At 41.4% G+C, this 19127-nt stretch overlaps 1 protein-coding gene across 2 annotated transcripts in view; it reads left to right on the top strand.

Moving 5' to 3' along the window:
- The window catches only part of WDFY4 (WDFY family member 4), a 144536-nt gene that overhangs the window by 50832 nt on the left and 74577 nt on the right, over window positions 1-19127 (top strand). For both annotated transcript variants that reach the window (XM_040606886.1, XM_040606885.1), the window contains exons 26-39: window positions 10-171; window positions 1850-1941; window positions 2978-3077; window positions 3788-3993; window positions 4600-4769; window positions 5322-5447; window positions 7423-7584; window positions 7697-7894; window positions 9369-9486; window positions 10059-10216; window positions 10645-10883; window positions 12332-12441; window positions 13405-13596; window positions 14163-14302. In XM_040606886.1, coding sequence (XP_040462820.1) covers window positions 10-171; window positions 1850-1941; window positions 2978-3077; window positions 3788-3993; window positions 4600-4769; window positions 5322-5447; window positions 7423-7584; window positions 7697-7894; window positions 9369-9486; window positions 10059-10216; window positions 10645-10883; window positions 12332-12441; window positions 13405-13596; window positions 14163-14302 — 2173 coding nt within the window. The remainder of the gene's footprint in view (window positions 1-9; window positions 172-1849; window positions 1942-2977; window positions 3078-3787; window positions 3994-4599; window positions 4770-5321; window positions 5448-7422; window positions 7585-7696; window positions 7895-9368; window positions 9487-10058; window positions 10217-10644; window positions 10884-12331; window positions 12442-13404; window positions 13597-14162; window positions 14303-19127) is intronic.

Raw genomic sequence — 19127 nt, 5'->3', positions numbered from 1 at the left:
TTTTTACAGAGATGGATGTCAGAATGCTGCAATTGCTCACCAGGTGCAAATGGTGCCCAAGCTCATTTTCCTCTTCAATGATCCTGAAATCAGTAACTCCAGGATCACTGTGGCCTGCACTATTCTCTCCCATCTGTTGCAAGGGTACTTTAACACAAGGGATATTCTCAGGTAACCTTCAAGTCCGTAGCTTTTTCTCAGTTTGCAGATGAGCTATATTTCTACCAGTGTTGGAGAGGGCTCTATAGTAGAACTTCCTCCACTTCACCTTTGGTAGGAGCCTCTAGATCTGACAATTACAGAATCCCCAGTGATGAAAAACTCTTTCTTGCCTTCAAAACACAGTTCATCCCAACCTTATATTTGTGTGAAGATGGTTTGGGTGGTGACTCTTACAATGATGGCACAAACAGTTATGCTGTTATGACTGGGACTACTCAAAGTCTGTACTTAATATTTGATTTCATTAAAGCCTGCCTCTGAAGTATTGCAGCTGATATAGTATTGCAACTTGGCCCTCGTGAACTGTGTACCTAATCCTGTTAGTTTGGCTTGTATCCCAGTAACTATCCTTGTTCTTGAATTTTGCTCAATTAAGGTATGTTAGTCAGAATTTCATAAAGCAAAACACTTAAATCCTTGTTTGCTTTCCACAGAATGTAGGCACTGCTTCATTTTATATTCCCAACCTAGTTGCATCACCTTGTAGCCTATGAACTGAGGAAGGTCCACACAGTGCTGTCTACAGCCACCTAACTCCAGGGAAATGCACTGCACAGATGAGAGCTCTGTTTTAAAAGCACTTTGTCCAAATAAAACATAGAAACAGAGTTACACGTCAGACCTGTGGTCTCTGCAGTCAGACTTTAGCTCTGTTGAAGACTATGAGCACATCAGGTAGTTACTGCGGAGTAAGCTAATATGTGAACTTACTGCTTGCAGCTGTTTTGTAGAATTATCTGTATGTATGTTCCTACCTGGGGCTTGTATGAGTTATCACATTCTTTTTTCATACAGGTGTGAGTAGTGGAGTTAGTATATCAAATTTACCATATGGTGAGGAGTGTGAATAAACATTCTTCTCAAAATACCATGATTTGTTATTGCATGGTAATTTGATTAGTTGTCAGATCCATGAGTGCTGAGCGAGTGGACAAAGGCAGTCCCTACCCTTCCAGCTCCAGGGCAGCAGAGACTATAGCAGGCTCTCAGCAGAACTGTAAAGTGCTGGCGTTTCTGCTGGTCCCAGATTTTTTACACATCTGATGGAAACTGTGGTGTGGACTATTCCTGCAGAACAAGTGGTGATCTGTCCCTTAAGAAATGTCCTTCTTGTGGGCAGGAGGAGGTTATATGCTTTCACTAAGTGTGTATGTCACATTAATCTGTCTATCCTTAGAACCAGGTAATGCGTTAAAGCTGACTACAGGTGAAAAGAGATTTCCAGTCCTCCTCCTTGTGTACCTGCTCTCCTCTGTGTGCTTGGAAACCAAGTGGTGATAACAGTGATGTCTGAATGCCACAGGCAGTTCAGAATCTTGTATGAACAGAGTGTAACTCAGTATTGCTTTCCTCATGGTGAAACACCTTTAAAATCAAGAAAGAGAGAAAAATGTTTCCATAGTAGAATAGTTATTACTTGCATTTGTAGATAATGTCCTTATTTTCTTCCTAGTTTATGAACTTTTGCATTCTTATTTCAACGCTATTTCTGCAGCAATTAGAATTTCCAGTGGTTGTCATTAACAGTCATTGTTAATGAGTATTGAGATTTGAATGTAATCTCAAAGTAATTAAATGAGTGCCTGCCTTTCTGGTAACCAAAATTGCTTCCCTCTTTCTCTGCAAGGATTGGATTGTTCCTTGTTTACACTTTGAAACCTTCTTCTGTGGATGAAAATCAGATTTGCTTGGACGGTGTGGCTGAGATGCCCAGTGAAGGTGAGAGCTACCTCTGGTGTATGTGTTCTGATATCTAAAGTACTTCCCTTCTTCCCCAGGGCATGATGAACCCTAAGTACAACATAGTGTTTCTGCCTCCAGTGGCAGGAAGAAACACAATTCAGATGACTTCATCTGGAAAGGGACAGGCTGCAGTGAGGTGACACGAAATTGTGGGAAAAACTTATATTACCACAAAGGCCTGATGTGAATAGTGAAGTGACAGTCATTGTTTATATATCCGGGAAGGCCTGACCTACCACAAGATACTTTTCCTGCTAAGGGAGTTCCCCTTTTGTCCTCTCTCTGCTAATAAGCCAGCAGTACTTTGGCTGCATTGTCCAGAGCCTACACAATGCTGGATTTCACAGATACATGCAGAAATGAAGGCCATAAAATTGAAATTGCCCCAAAACTAACACACTAGGCCATGAAGAGGAATAAAATTTCACTTGGCAACCTGGATTTTCTGTGAACATTTTGCTATACTTAACAGTTGTAGCAAATAATAATGTGGAGCTCTGCACCTTTTAAAGTATCTGTGTATTTATGTCAACTTTGTTTTGACAACAAATGTGTGGGATCTTCCAGTCAGCTGGCTCTTTCATTGTGATCTTTCAGTTGAGACTATATTGGTTATTGCACCTCTAAACAGTATATTGTATTAAGGGGACAATGATGACTGTAGTCTCTGTATATAGATAGCACAGCTAGGCAATACAAGTCAGATTGCCTGTTTTTGTTACCCTCTCTAGTTAACCTGAGATTGCTTCCTGTGGATCATTATCCAACACGTAGTCTGAATGAGTTTTAAGTAACTCTAAAGAATGGACTTTGACAATGTAAGCACTGGTCATTTCTGATGTTAGCAGGAATCCTTATGTCTAAAATCTGAAGCCTGCATCTTTTTACTCTACAGAAGACTGATACAAGTACTTCCACTGGGCTAATCTGGTGCAAACAAGGTTGTTCATCAAAGCAATGGAACATGTGTTTTGTGTGTTCATTACTCTTTATTACTTTCTGATATTTGTAGCCTTAAGCCAAACATCTGGAAAGACAATCTGGCTTCGAAACCAGTTACTTAAGATGTTGTTGGATGTAATGCGCTCAGACAAACTTCACCTGTCCTCTGAGTAAGTAGAAACAATATAGGAATGCATAGGTAAATGACTGTCTTCTAGATTTCCTCCTTTCTGGTGCCTGACACAGACTAAACACACTGGATAATATTGGAGTCTCAACAAAATAGTACATAAGAGCAGACTGGGTTCAGAGTTATTTTTTGTCAGTGATTTATGTGGCATTCATTTAGATATGTGATCAGATCACGCTCTGATACCCATTTTGAAAAGAGTTCAGTGTTTTCAGAAAATGTCTCAAAGGAGGAACTCGGATATTGCTGTTACTTCTGCATTGCAAGGGTTGAAGAAATCCCACCTGTCTTTGAAAATCAATTCAATCTAATGTGCGATTACTTACCACCTCTCTATCATAACCATGAGCACTCAGTTACTATAGTTCTACCTTGTATAACTGAAATGTAGTATTCATAGTGCTGGGTGCTGTAACTGTACATTTTCATTACTTAACGTATCTTGGACTTCAAAATTCAAACTGGAATTCTGAATTTTGTAGGTTGAAAGATCTTGCCTGTGATGTAGTTCACCTTAGTTACTGATACACACTCTCAGAAGCAGCTTCACATTAATGAGCTTTTTTGTCTGATGACGAATCAGATTTTTTGTCTACAGAAACTTCAGTTTCTAAATCACTGAGACACAATTTTAAATAAAATCTCCTTTCTGTCTTCTACCATGTGTTTTCATTTCCCTGATTGTCCTAGGGAACAAGAAGAGATATTTTTGGCGCTGGGGCCAGACTGGTTTCTGCTATTCACACAGAGCTACCTGCACTCTAGCACAGTTGTGCTAGGAATGAAGCTACTTCTGTGCTTCCTCCACAATCGTTTGCTGCTGCAGAAATTCAAGGAGGGGATGGTGGCTGGACGCTGGCTGGAAAACAGCTCTGCAGGCTTGAGTATTCTAATGGGTATGTGTTGGTTTAATGCTCCCAAAACAATTCCTGGATCCAGCTCAGTGATGGGAGATCACTGAAGTAGGTGATAGGAGAATGCCCACTGATATCAGACCAAGAAAATCGTATTACTTTCTAGGACAAGCTTTTCCTAGTACTTCAGCTTTTCTGTGCTAAAAAGTGGAAAGCATTGCTTCTCCCTTGCACAATAGCTGGCATTTCTAATTAGCAGTTGCAGGGAGACAGGCCTTTATTCTCTTGCATAAAATCAGGCTAGTTGATAAACCTGTGAGGTGTTCAGATGTCAGCTTGTGCCCTGAAACCTTCTGTTTCTTTAAGATTTGTTCAGATTGCTTTTTGATAACTAGACCTGTGGTTCTGAGAAAGGGAAGAGAAAGGAAGAAGAGTTCAAGGAAGATCTCCAGTACAAAAGTGATAGTGGGAAAAGTTGTTGTCTGTTAGTCTGAGGAAATTTTGTAAATTGTTGATATCGCAGCCTAGCAGAGTACTGAGTGGCCTGGGACACAGGCAAGTGAGGATAAAGTTGGGTCAGTAATCCTTCCTCTGAGACAGCATTCATTTTTAGACACTTCCTCAGAATGTTTTCCTTTTCCTTTAAAGATAATTTAAAAACTCATCCTCCAGTGCCTGACAATGACTCCTCCTTGATTTTTGGGTTTTCAACGTTGCAAAGATGTCTGATTGATCATGTCCACATCCCTGAGATCTACTTGCTTGTAGCAGGGCTATTTCTGGCAACTCCACAGTCTGAACCACCTGAAGCAGCCAAGGTATGAAAAAAATAGTGGACAAGCATGAATCTGCTATTGCTGTGCTAATTTGGCATTTTGCGGCCATTTCTGTAAGATTCTCAGGCAAGTTAACCCTCCCTGGTTTTTGTGATAGTTAAAATTAATCATTCATACTTTAAAAGTGAAGTTAGTTAGCTTTGATTTAAGGAAATTCTGTTTCAAACAAACTTGTTCATGCAGGTGTTAAATGCTGTTTAACTACTGTGCTTTAGAAGGTAATTCAGATTAGCTTCCCTGTCTGTTCTTACATTGTCAAAGCTCATTAAAATCTAGAATTAGTGAATCTGAGTACTTCTACCAGTGTCCTGAGAAGCCATAAGGCATTTTTTTCCCCAGCAGTGCCAAAGATGTTATTTCTGAAGAGGACAATCCATTAGCGCTATCCTAGGGAAATACATTTAACAGGAGAGGGAGGAGTTGCTGGAGGTGAACATGTTTAGGTTTTTTCTGACGTGGAGAAAGTAGGTATTATTCTTGGTGTATCATATATAATTCCCATCTTTTCTTGAAATATCTCTCTGCCTGTTGTAGGAAGATCTTGAGTCTATGTTGCAGTGGATCTTGCAGCACCACCTGACAGAGAACGTCCTCAAGATTGGGTTGTGTGGAGAGGCAGCTGCTTTACTGCTGGAAATGGTTAGAGTCACTGTGGACAAGGTAAGTGTTTTGTTGCAAGGACAGTGCATTGTGAGTGGCAGAATGAATTGCCTGAGGGTGTCAGATGTCAGTAGCAGTCTTTATCTGTAACCCCTAGCCTTCCTCTGCCCTCGCAGGGCAATACTGAGTATAACAGGGAGCAGGGACTTCAAATCATCAGCACAGCTATTGGCCTGGTTATGTTACATAGTAGATGATGTGATGGGCTCATAGAATTTCATAGAATCATTTAGGTTGGAAAAGAACTTTGAGAGCATCAAGTCCAACTGTTCACCCAGGACTGGCAAGTCCATCACTAAACCATGTGCCTAAGCACTGCATCTATGCATTTTTTAAATGCTTCCAGGGATGGTGATTCTACCACCTCCCTGGGCAGCCTGGTCCAATACTTGACTGCATTTTCAGTGAAGAAATTTTTCTAATATCCTATCTAAACATCCCCTGGCATAACTGGAGTCAGTTTCCTTTTGTCCCATCACTAGTTATCTGGGAGAAGAGACTTACCCCCATCTCCCTACAGCCTCCTTTCAGGTAGTTGTAGAGAGCAATAAGATTTCCCCTGAGTCTCCTCCATCCTAAAAAACCCCAATTCCCTCAGCCACTCCTCACAGGACTTGTTCTTCAGACCCTTCACCAGCTTTGTTGCCCTTCTCTGGACATGCTCCAGGACCTCTACGTCCCTCTTGAAGTGAGGGGCCCAAAACTGAACACAGTATTTGAGGTGTGGCCTCAGCAGTGCTGAGTACAGGGAGATAATCACAATCTTGTCCTGCTGCCCACAGTGTTTCGGACACAAGCCAGGATGCTCTTGGCCTCCTTGGCCACCTGGGCACACTGCTGGCCCATGCCCAGCCGGCCGTCAGCCAGCACCCCCAGGGCCTTCCCTGCCAGGCAGCTTCCCAGCCGCTCTGCCCCAGCCTGTGGGGCTGTGTGGGGCTGCTGTGACCCACGGGCAGGACCCGGCACTGAGCCTGGTTGAACCTCATACAGCTGGCCTGGGCCCATCGGCCCAGCCTGTCCAGACCCCTCTGCAGAGCCTTCCTACCCTCCAGCACATCAACACTCCTGTCCAGCTTGGTGTCATCTGCAAATTTACTGAGGGGGCACTCAATCCCCTCATCCAGATTGCCAATAAAGAGATTAAACAGAACTGGCCCAGTACTGAGCCCTGGGGAACATCGCTTGTGACCGGTCGCTAGCTGGATGTTACTCCAGTTATTACCACTCTTTAGGCTCAGCCATCTAACCAGCTTTTTACCCAGCACAGAGCACACCCGTCCACACCATGAGCAGCCAAATTCTCCAGGAGAATGCTGTGGGAGGTGGTGTCAAAGGCTTTATGAAGGTCCAGGTAGACAGCATCCACAGCCTTTCCCTCATCTGCTAGGTGGGTCATCTTGTAGAGGGAGACCAGGTTCATCAAGCAGGACCCATGCTAGCTGGGCCTGATACCCAGGTTGTCCTGTGTGTGCCATGTGATGGTGCTCAGGATGATCTGCTCCACGACCTTCCCTGGCACTGAGATCAAGATGACAGTCCTGTAGTTCCCTGGATCCTCCTTCCTGAAGATGAGTGTCACATTGGCTAAAGTCCAGTCTTCTGGGACCTCTCCAGTTTGCCAGGACTGTTGATAAATAATGGAAAGCAGCTTGGCGAGTTCCTATGCCAGCTCCCTCTATACCCTCGGATTTATTTTTAAGAACTTTAAGAATGTTTAAGAACTACTGAACACATAGGTGGATCTTACCCATAGCATTACCCATTTTGTTCATTCTCGATGAGGACATGCCACCTTTCTGATTGGGTGTGTCTTCAGTCTACAAGCTGGGAGTTGGCTGCTTGTGCCTTGCCTGACTTCTCTGTGGCCACATCATGTTTGTTTATTTGCTTAGGAATACCTGGAAATGAGAAAAGATGAGTTTATGTGAGTGAGAGGAATGCTGCCTTGACTAGATGCACATTTGTCTGTGTTCAGCCTATTGCAGATGCAGAAGCCTCCTGGGAGATTGCCTATCCAGGGAACGTTGTCCAGTTTCTGTGCTTGATCTATCACAGTTATACTCAGGACCCTGTGTGGCATTGTCCTGACTTCTTGAAAACTTTGGCTATGGTTGCTTTCCATTCTGGACCACCCAAGGTATGTGCATCTGAGCCAGCACAAGACCTTCAGGTCAGAAATGGGTTGCTAGGAGGAAAAAAAATATTTGAAGGAATTATGAGTTAAAATGCATTGCTGTCTGCTTCCACAGGGAGGCTCTGAAGACCTTTTGACTCCTGATGGTCCAGCCATTGCTGAAGGGAAAGGCTGTGTTGATCCCTCCTCCTTCCTGCTCCTACCCCACCCTGCCAAGAAACATGTGTGGGATTTTGTGCGAGTCCTCCTGATGGACAGTCTTCTTAACATCCCAGCAAACAAACAAGGCCATCCACTTGAGCTGCTTCTTGAGGTCTCTAACGTAGTCATGAGGCTTTGCTTTAAGGGTGGAAGGACAGGAGGTATCCTGCTAGTGGCCTAGTGAAAAAAGTGCTGACAGTGATGGAGAGGTGCATTCAGTCAGCATTTTCAACAGTGTAGGACATGGCTGGGATCACAGCTCTTAGCATGCACTACAACCTGGCAGTTCTGGACAGTCTATGTAGAGAGCAGAATTACTACCTTTTCAACAAGGAAGAAGGGCCTTTTCTGCCTGCTTTGCATTGATTTGAACCAAGAAAATGCTGCCCTTAGACAACAACAAAGGCAGGCAACATTTAATATTGAAGTCAGGTGTGGAAAAAAAATATCCTTTTTCCTTAGTAATACCTGCTTGTCAGTAAAGCAGCCCTTGGATTTGATGAGAACAGAAAATTTCACATGGAGCATTCCTGTGTACTGATGTTTGAGACAATAATTTATTTTCAGTGCTTAAATAAACCAAAAACAACTGTCTCCACTTTTAGTACAGATTAATTCAAGCTGTGGCAGCTGAGTCCAAATTATGGACTTCAACCACACAAAGAACTGCAAAGAATCAGAGTCTGAATAAACGGAAAATGGAAAACTTAGGCTTCGTCACCAAATTGTCAATAGCCCAAGTGTCCCAGATGTGAGTTCTGATGCAGACTTAGCTTAGTAATACAAATAGTAATGAATATAAGCTTGACTGCAGCTGTCATGATTTAAATCATCTTGCAGAGCAGCAGTTCCCTAAAGGTTTATACATTAACGTCCCAAGGCTTGGTGCAGTTTAAAAGAGAGGATGGCTCCTCTGACTGTCTGAATCCTGAGCCTGCTAAATGGAGCTTAAATTCCCTGAGGGCAAGATCTCTTGGGAACCACATGTGAACCTAGGTTCTGGCCCTGTGCAAAACCTTGTTTGTGTTCAGTGTGCAAAGGGCAACGGTGATCCCCTAGAGTGTAGACCTGCATAAGATTTCCTGCTTTCCCAGCTAGGGTAAGAGGTACTGCCACCTCATCTGCTGCCCATTAACTGTCCACACATGCACTCTTGCTGAACTCTGCATGAGAGATGCCACATTGTCTTTGCATGGAGGAGTACACCAGATCTCTGATTTACATTACTGTGGATTAGCTGTCACAGCTAACTTCTCAGCTTGCACACCAAGGGCTAGTGTGCAAGTGAGGTGGAGTAATTGTCCTCGCTCTTTTGGGGCTGTTTTCCCCCTCCTTTTCTTAACACAGTGCCTAGGTGTTTAAGGGAAACATTGGGCACGTTGAATTATCTCAGATAGTACTGAGTGTCTCTTGAAATTTCTATTCACTTCTTTGAGCAAAACTTACTGAATCTGATTTTTTGGCAGGAATAATCTGCCAAAGATCCAATGAAAGCAAACATCTTTGAATAAAGGCTGAACGGGAATTTGAGTCTGTTTTCCTGGCTGTTTTTCTGCTGTACTAATATGTATATGGTCACTATGTAGGCTTCTCCAGAGAATGCCACCAGTGAACAGAAGAGACATTTTCAAACAAAAGTTTTGCTGTCTCCTATGGATGTCTTCCATGTTACCAGCCAAAGTGAGGGGAAAACAAGACCAAGAGGTGAGTGATGAGAATCAGAACATTAGCTAGCTAGTATTTAGCATGTAGCTGTAATTGCTAGAAGAGTTCGGTAACAGTAGCTAGGAGGACAGTCTGGCTCAGCAGGCTGGACTGCCCATTCACTCCTGCTGTAGACCAGTTTGCATAAATTACTGTAGTTTTGCCATTTTTTTAGACAGCCTCTTCATATTTTTCTCTCTTTTTAAGAACAGATTCTGAACATTAAAAAGAGACTACTTAGAAATAAACCTAGGCTTATCCTTGAGTGCTTCTGGAAATAACCCTGATAACTTAATAGTTGCTGCTCTCCTTTCTGAGTCATTACTTGGACAAGTCCTTCATGATAATGTTTTAGCGAGATTGGTTCTGTCCTTAGGATGGAGCTGTCATTTCCAGACTGAGTAAGTTATTTCTGCTAGACCTAGAGTGTTTTTAGGCAGGTCCCAACTCTGAGACATTATGGCGTGAGACTTTCCTTCTCTGCTCTGGTAACCTCACATCTCACAATTTATTTATTTATTTTTGTATTTCAGCTTGTTTTGGAATAATCAACTCTCTTGTATCCTCTCCAGGGAGCAGTGATCCCCATGGCACTTCAGAATCAACTGCACCTGTATCCATGATGAATATTGCTTATTTTGTTCAGAAGCTGGTTGAGAAGCTGAACAGCAGAATGTTTGCTGCTGATCCCAAGCAAATCCTGATCTTCACTGCCAAACAGATTATGGGGGTGAGTCACATGACATTTTTTCCCAACTGTTATCAGCATGTTGTAATGTGCTGTTTCATACTGAGGTCATGATACTGCAGTTCTCAAGAAGATGGCTGTAATCCATTTGGTGATTATGAATATTCCTGGGTTTATTGCATGAGCACATAATGGCTCTAAATGACAATCAAGGCTAGATGGTGCAGCGTAAAGGAAGGATCTTTTGTGCCACTGTCTGTTGGCTATGTACATGTTGTTAAACAGGAATAAATTAATCTCTTACACAATTCCAGGGACTTCAGCAGCAGTACAGAAAAACTGAATTTGTATCTAACAGGTAGTTCAGGGAAAATAAGTCTGCAACAGCTTAAATGAAGTGAGAGAAGTTGATGCCGGGAGAGAGAGTTCTCTGAGCAAGCTAAGTACTCTGCTGTTTTGTGTTTTCACAGGTCTTAGAAAGCTCTGTTTCGCAAAAGGAAGTTCTTCTCAGTGCCCTGTACAGCTGTCTAAACAGAGCCATCCTGTACTGCCTGTCCAGACCACAACAATCATTGCCTGAACAGCTTAATGTCTTGCACACTCTCAATGTCCTGCAGGAGCAGTGGGACATTATTTTTGCGACTTACAACTCCAATAACAATTTTGTCATCTGCCTAATGTACTGCCTTTGCCAGTTGAATTCGGGCAGGTACAAATGTTCATCTCAGTATAATGTTTGTTTACATCTCTGTGCTGTTATCTATGGGAGTGGGTGCAGAGGGGGAGATTTCACATTAGGTAATATCAATTCTGGGGAAATGCTGGAAACTGGGTTGAGCTGAATTTTTTCCCAACTGTTATCAACATGTTGTAATGTGCTGTTTCATACTGAGGTCATGATACTGCAGTTCTCAAGAGGATGGCTGTAATCCATTTGGTGATTGTGAATATTCCTGGGTTTATTTTGGCTAGTGCTTTATTCACTACAATGGTGATTGTTGTTTCAGTGAAAACCTGCTGCACTGCTTAGAAGGTCTGAATTTAATCAGTTAATACAATATCACCTCAGAAATGAGATGCACTTCCTGAGGTCTTTTCTTGATGCTTCTTATTCCAGCCAGATGATAATTCCCAGGCCCAAAGTGTTGGGGTGGTATAAGGATTGCTTATATGTACCAAGAGCAGAAAACTTTTTAAAACATGAATTAAAGAGGTGTTATCCTAAAGCTAAACTTAGCAAATCGAGGGAATCAGAATTGTGGTATTTAAAAGAAAATCAGAAATAAAAATTGCAGCTTTGCATACCCAAGAGATTTGATTCTGCCATGTAGTAGTGCCTATTTATGATTGAAAGAACATAGTATGTTACATATATTATTGACAGCACTTCTGTGACCAAGTTCAGGTTGTCTGTTTGCCTTAACTAAGTCTGTTGCATTTATTTTATTACTGCTGTGCTGAAATTCCTGGTCTTTTACCTACCATCTGGTAAATTATCTGTCACACACCCCATGCCACCCCCAAAGCAGCACTAACTTTTTTTGGCTGTGGTGATGCTTTCAATTATAATCATGTCTAGATAGTAACACCATGGCGTGAAGGTTTGTAGGTGTTTTGTGCTAGGTGCTTTATAAATTGAAGGAACAATCACTGATGCAAAGAACTTAGTAAGCAGTTCAGGTGTAGGGTACCACGAGGCAGTGTTTCCAACATAACGGGAGACACTTCTAGTGAAGAAATTCAGAGCAAAGAGATGGCATACAGGGTACTCAAGGGAGGTACAAGAAACCTGGATGTAATCTGGCTACATCAGTACAGCCCTGTGTTCCAGCTAATTGAGATGAATGTTAGATACAAGTGCACAAAGAAGTGCAGGGATAAGGTGTGTACAACAGAGCAATCCATAAGATCTTGTTGACTGCTTCTTAACTTCAGAAACCAGACTGGCAGTGGTTTAGTTCCCCCTTCCTGTAAATCCTGCAGTATTATGTGATTGGTATAAGCCCTTGAGCCTGGGAATATTGATTTACTAAATTAATCAAGTAGGAGTGGATGTGCAGAAATACCTTTAGCTTTTTTGCTATCCTCAGTTTGTTCTAAGTCTGGTTTTCTCACATGCTCTCTTTTTGTGTGTGTGTGTGTATGTGTGTGTCACAGCTGTGCAGAAGGTTTTGGGGTGGACGCAGGACCAAAGCTGTCTTTGTATCACCAGATTTTTCTTGCACCCAGCGAAGAGGAAAAGGGCAGCCTGCCTACTCCAGATGATGGTAAATTATGGTACATATTCTCTTTGGCTTATGGAGCAGGAAAGTGCCTGGCCTACACAGTTATCAGAAGAGCTTATGCAAGTGCTACTTAATTGTTTCTTTGGTCTATATGCACTGTAGGCACAGCACAGAGAAAGGAAAGTAGTGCTAAAAATTACTTGTTTGCATCATACCTGTTTATTCAGAATTCACACTCACATACTCAGGAGTAATGGATATCAGTTTGGAGATCTCTTCCCCATGTTGTGACCAGTGTCAGTGCCCAGATACATATTTGTAGCTTTATTTCTGTTTTCAAGTCCTATGTGGAGCTTGTGTCTGTCTGTTGTACACAGGAAGAAATGTTTTGGTCTTTTAAGAGAAACACTGGAAAAATTTGGGCTGGATTCATTGTGTGGGCTGTTGGCTGAGCCCTGCAGCAGAGTGATACTTTATATATATATATACACACACATATATATTGGCTTGGATATGATGCAACCAAACAAGTTCAATTTGCAGGGAAATACAACAAAACAGCTCAGTACTTCCTTGTACAGCATCCTGTTACTGTGTCAAATTGTCTCACAACTTGGTTATCTTCCCCCTGCCATCTTTAGTGATGTTTGGCAACATAAAGGAATGTCCTTTATGTGCTTTAGCATTCTATGTATGATAATAACATCATCAAAATTCTGATGAGATGTTTTTTCCAAGGCAGAAACCAGCTAGAATCATCTGTTGCTCGTACTTGTTTCTTTCAGGGAGTTGTAATATAATGAAAGCAATGTCCGGCTGTTTTCTGTATTAGACTAACTAGTCTGGCTTAGAACCTCTGAAGGCAGTAGAAAAAACGTAGCAACTCCAACTGACTCCAGCAGTTACTCTGGACCAGTGTTGTTCCAAATGAGATGCTTTTGCTTTCTTTTGCTTGACTTGTTACCCAAAAATGATTCTTCATTTTTAGTTTCTTTTGTTTCCTAGTCCATCAGGAGATTTTGAGAATGGTAGAAATCATCTGGAAGCAGCTTATTTTTCAGCGGCGGCTGGCTCTGGAGGACACTTACAAGATGGATCTTTCTGTAAAAGGAAATGAGAAAGAAAGGGACATGAAGATAATGGAGGTCACTCCTTTATGGGAAGAAATTATGACAAAAGCTTGGCAACACTTGATAGGTCTCTGTTCTTTTACAGAACACTCACTGTAGTAAGCAAAGATGTTGCAGTAAATGTAGTGCTTAATGGAAAGCCACTGATTCCTTGGGTATACCCTTCCTCTGCATGTCACTTGCTAGATAAAGCAGACTTTCAGTTTCTCTCATCCAGGATTGTGATAAGTTTCTGTGTCATGCCCCAGCCCTTCTGTAATCACCTGGTGATGTTGTAGGGCTCGTGCTGTACTGCAAGAAAGAGGAATCTCTTTAGACAATTGTATCCCATAGGAGAATTTTAAAGGGAGGCTATTTGGGTGGAGAAGGGCATCCCAATGTGTGTAGTACTGCAGTGATTCAAAGTTCATGCTTATATAATGAATCTGATTTATGGCAGAACTCTGTTGAAGTCTTAAATAAGGACTTGAGATGTACGTGTTAATTCAATGCTCCTCTTATAAATAGAAGGACAATCTAGCTGGGGAGAGACACTGCCATGTTGTGTCTTGTGTAACAGGAATACAAGCCCTCTACCTTCCCACAGGCTCAACTTCAAGTCTTACAAACTTTTTTGTCTGTTCTGGTCCACAGCATCTGAAAAGAAGCTTCTCCAGAACAAAGCAGGGCCAGGCCTGCCACAGAGCAAGCACAATTCCTGGAGTGAAAGCCTCTCTTCAGCTATTAGGTTGATGCCTGGCCGAAACACAAAGGAAATGACAAGAAAATCTGAGGTAACTTTTGCTCTTTGTCTCTTCTGGCTCTCTCACTGGTCTGCCTTTTATATGGCTCTGGAGAGTTTGTCTGGACTTGGGAGACTTCTGAGCATGTCTGTTGACATGTTCCATTGTAAAATAGACACCTATTGCTGTTAAGGTTGCTTTTCTACGTTGCTAGAAATAAGCACTAAGAAATAATCACTGATCTGAAGAACTTTGGTTGGAAGCCTTAACATCTCAGGTATTAATGCATACTTTTTGCATGAGGCCTAATTATTGCACTTGAAAGGAAAAACCCAACAGTGTTTGTGCTCATAGGGCTCTGCTTGGGTCAGAGCAAGGTGGGGAGATGTCTGCTTTGCTGCTGCTGCTTCTGATTTACACCACTTAGGTAAACCTTGTCCTTCAGACACTGAATTAATAGAAAGGATCAGGTTGTACCATAGTACTGTCCTTTCATTTTTGTACTCGTTATGAAATATTAATGGTGCAAATTTTAGTTTACTGTCAGGAGATAGAGACAAGAGTTTACATAAACCAGGGATGGGTCTGGAGGGTATGCAGCATTGCTGGCACCAGCGATGCAGCTGGGCTATCTATTCCATGTGTAAGCTCCTCCTTTGTTGAGAGATAAGGCATTTCTGTTGTTTTGCTAGGTATTTGTCAAGAATACAAACAGAAAGCACCAGCTAGATGTTACTTCTTTTAGTGTTAGGGCTAGAGTAACCAGCTACAGGGCCGGGCAGCAGTGCATTGACAGAATATTGAGAGCTTTGGACTGAGCTTGTGTTACTGCAGTGCTGAACATATTAAGGTCTTTTTCTCTTTTGATGAGGAGACAGTGAGTTTGTTACAGCACCAGTCTAAGGTGTCTTAACCCTCTAGCTCGAGGTGTAGCAGATTGCAGCTTTATCCCCAGTGATGACTAGTTCACTTCCAGGTGTGTTGATACCCAAGTAATGTGTCTGATAGTACCTTACTGAGCTGCAAGTTTTTCCTCAGCATGCCACAGTATTCTTCTCATTCCTTAAAATCACTTTGCAGCTTACAGAGTGAGCAAGTTCTTCCCAGGTACATATGTAGACTGTGATGTCATACTACAAGAGCATCGACTATTTGCCCTAGGGTCTGTTTAATTATTTTTTTAAATTAATTTTGATTATTACAGCTGATTACACCTCAGTGAGCAATGTAATTGATATTTGTAAATGTATCCCAAGGAACATTTTGTACAACATGCTTTTTGCTGTTGAAGGTTAAAGACTCTGTTATTGGTTTTTCCCTAAATATGCCCACATCATTAGTTCCTCCAGTGAAAAGGTTGCCATCTGGAAAAGGCAGCACGGAGACATTATTCAGGCACAAACGCATGAAATTAGTGTTTCTGCATCTTCTGTCTCTCTTCTGCAAGGAAGCGGCTTGTAATTAAAGGAGCTGGGTTTGGAGGAAACATTACTCATTTGGTGTTATTCCTTATCATGTCAGGGACTGACAGGTCCACAGCTCTGATAAATTGTTCCTCTCAATGAGATATAAAAACTACAGTTCCAAATATTCTCCATTCTCCCTCTCCCCCCTTTCTCCCTCCAACCTATCTTTGAAAGAGTTTGATGCACTTTTCAGCGGGATGAAATCTAAGAGGAAGAAAATTATTTCTTTGCTCCTCAACAGCCTTCTTTCTTTGTATACTTTGTGCACTTCACAAATGAGGTATGAGGTGGAATTTTCAGTATCAAAGGAAATTGGGAGCACAAATTAACATTAAAAGTAAAGGGTAATTGTGCTTCTAACTTGTATTTTTTTACTTCACTTTGGTAGCCACTGTAAAGATGCTGTAATGTGGTTTTTTGTATCATTTGCTTCATCTCAGGTGCCTTCTGTATTCACTTGGGAAAAATCTTCAGATACCAGCCCTGGTCTTCACTACTGCTATTCATGGACCTATGTCCTACATCAGTAGGTAGCTGGTTGAAATGAGATAAAAGAAAAAGTGGCAGTATGAGCTACATAGCAAGAGACAAAGCCTTTGAGTCCTGTAGTAAAATAAAAATACTTGCATTTACTGAGAGATAAGGATGGTTGCTTCTAACTGAGCAAAGCTTATTAAATTTGAGAACATAGCAAAAATTCAGCTAGGATTTCAAAGCTTTGCCCAGTAGAAAGAAGAAATGGATTGGTTACTGGGTTATGAATTTGATTCCTTTATTGACTGAAATTAAACAAAGAGGTTGAAGCAGTAGTAGCATTTGCTGCAGATTAAAAAAAATAACAAAACAACAAACAAAACACCCCCCTCAAAGCTATCAACTTTTTCCCTGTTGTCATCTACAGGATAGCAAGTGTGCTTGCTTTTGAGACACAGTCTTCACTCTGGAAAAAACAGTAAAATTCAAACTATTGACTCCAGCATAGGATCAGGCCCCATGTTTCTGCTGTACTCAGGATCTCCAGCATCAGTGAAGCCAATACCCTGCTATTTGGTGACAAATGTTAGAATTAGCAATCAAATGCAGCTGTGTTTTCCCCATATTTCTGAATCCACTTTGTTATGTCATACTCTGCTCTGGGCTTTGTCTGGAAGGCATGATCATTCAGAAAGGAGAGTGTGTTCACATTTCTGGTAGTAGAATGGTGATGATCTGCTCTGATAATTGCTATTTTCTGCTTTTTTGGAAGCCTGAGTAGCCATGCAGGAGTAAGAGGAGCACTGTACTAAGATTATTTTTTTTTAATGCTTACAAGTGACAGAGCCTCTTGAGTTTTACAGCAGGCCTGATCATGCCTGGTCTCCCCTGTTTTGGTTCAATAATCACATTCCTCTATGCCAGAAGCCCATATACCTTGAAAGAATGAAACAGAAAAGGTCTTTTTAATCTCAGCCTTTGCAATGAAGAGGTCAACAGAGGCCTCCTAACTTGTAATTGCAAAATCAGTAACTTTATGGTAGGATTTTGGTCTCCAAACATACACTTGTGAAGACAGCTATAGATCTGACTTCCTTTGTGCTGGTTCTGTCACTGTCAATTGCAAGAGAATTCCTTCTAGTTAAGTGATAGGAGAATGCAGCCTTTGAACTCTAAGGATTTTTGAGCAGTCTAATGGATAGCTTGGTTTCTGCTCTGCTGCCCTTAGTATATGCAAGGTTGCTGCAGAGCTAATGGCAAAAAAAAAAAAAAAGCATTTAATGGTGTAGCTCTGGAAACCAGAAAATTCACTAAGTGTTAAGTTTGCCTTGATTGAGAATGATTAATTTTTCTTTATTTGGCTTCATAGTAAGAGCCCATTTCTTGTGCTTACTTTTGTAAGCAAAAGGTGGATTATTAAACCCACAGCAAATCTGTAGAAGATAACTGTATCAATGTGTCAGTGAGAGCTGCCTTTGTCTCTGTGGATAATTTTCTGAAGTCAGGAGCTCCAAGAGAAGACCTTTTGGCTGAGACTGTCAGACATAGAATCTACTTCAGTTCCTTTTTCAAAATTCTTCCTCTTAATTTTTTACGATGTAATATTTTATTTATTTATACTGATGGCTAAAGAGTCTTGATGTATCTGCTAAAAAAAACCTGCAAGTTTATTAACTCATTTATGAAACTGAGTTGTATGCCCTCCTCTTATCACTGAACAAGAAGATAGTGATATGGCCAAGGACCACTTCAATTCTGCAGTTTCTTAGCAACAGGTATTCTTGGTTGAAGTAATAGAGATGTCTCTTGGGCAAGCTCCACTGAAAGTTGTTGAGTCCTGTCTCTATAGTTAGATTTCCAAGAGGAAGAAAAACAGCCTCTCAAATGTCTTCTAGGAGTTAATGTTCTCTTTGAAGTCTGAGAAAGACTGAGGCATGTTTCAAACAACATGTTATTTCAAAACATTTAGGACTTTCTGTAGTTTTAGATTTACAGTAAATTTATTTTTAAAAGGTTTTCATGTGTTTATTCACCAGGCTTCTCTTAGGCCAGCAGCTAAAAGAGTTGCTGCTACAGAAAATTTTGTTACACCAAGAACAACAATCTTTTCAAATTTCACAGCCAGCAAAAATTTTTTAAAACTTGTTTCACGTGTAACGCTCATTCTTAAGATAAGTATGGCTAGTATACCTAGTATCTCTACTGATTCACCTGTAGTGGTAATGCATTATATTTTGAGAAGTACTTAAACATAACATTTCCATTGGCTTCAGTGGGAATTTGAACTACAGGCTTAAATTCTTTCCATGCTGGAAATGTAAATCTCTACTTCAACAGTTAAAGGAGTTTTTTAGTGTGTTTTGTAGAGTGCTAGGACTGACTTGCCTAGTACAAATAATAGCTGCATCACAGATACAGAATTAGTCCTTTCTGGGGCAGGACTCTCAACCCACGTGATTCCATCGGGAAGGAGCACTGACGCTTCATTCATGCCTGGCTGTCAGTCTTGCTTCAGACTTTTTGCAGCCATCTTTAGGGGTTTTGCGTTAGGTTTGGGGGAAGAGGGAGAAATGACCTGTTTTAAATGGACGTGTGCAGATCATACTCACAAATTCTTGGGTAAGATATCTGTGTGCAAATGTCTGTGTTTTTAGATGGTAGTTTTAAACCAGGCAGAAGTGTTTGATGTTGAACTGGAAGGCTGAAGATGTATTCCTAAGCTCTTGTCAGGTTACAGGAGACTCAGCCCCAGGACATAAAATCAGTGTTAGCTCAAAATAGTATGTGTTGGTGGCGCATACCAACAGTGGCACATACCAACAATAGTGGGTGTTGGCTTCTGTAAGAAAGAAGTTTTATCTGAAGTTTGTGGGCATGAATTTACAGAGACTTAGCCTTTACCACCCAAGATGTCAGTGGCAACACTAGCAGCTGAA

The sequence above is a fragment of the Falco naumanni genome, chromosome 9 (genome assembly GCF_017639655.2).
Source record: "Falco naumanni isolate bFalNau1 chromosome 9, bFalNau1.pat, whole genome shotgun sequence".
Taxonomy (NCBI): Eukaryota; Metazoa; Chordata; class Aves; order Falconiformes; family Falconidae; genus Falco; species Falco naumanni.
Note: the sequence above shows the minus strand (reverse complement) of the source record. Positions and strands in the feature narration are given on the sequence as shown.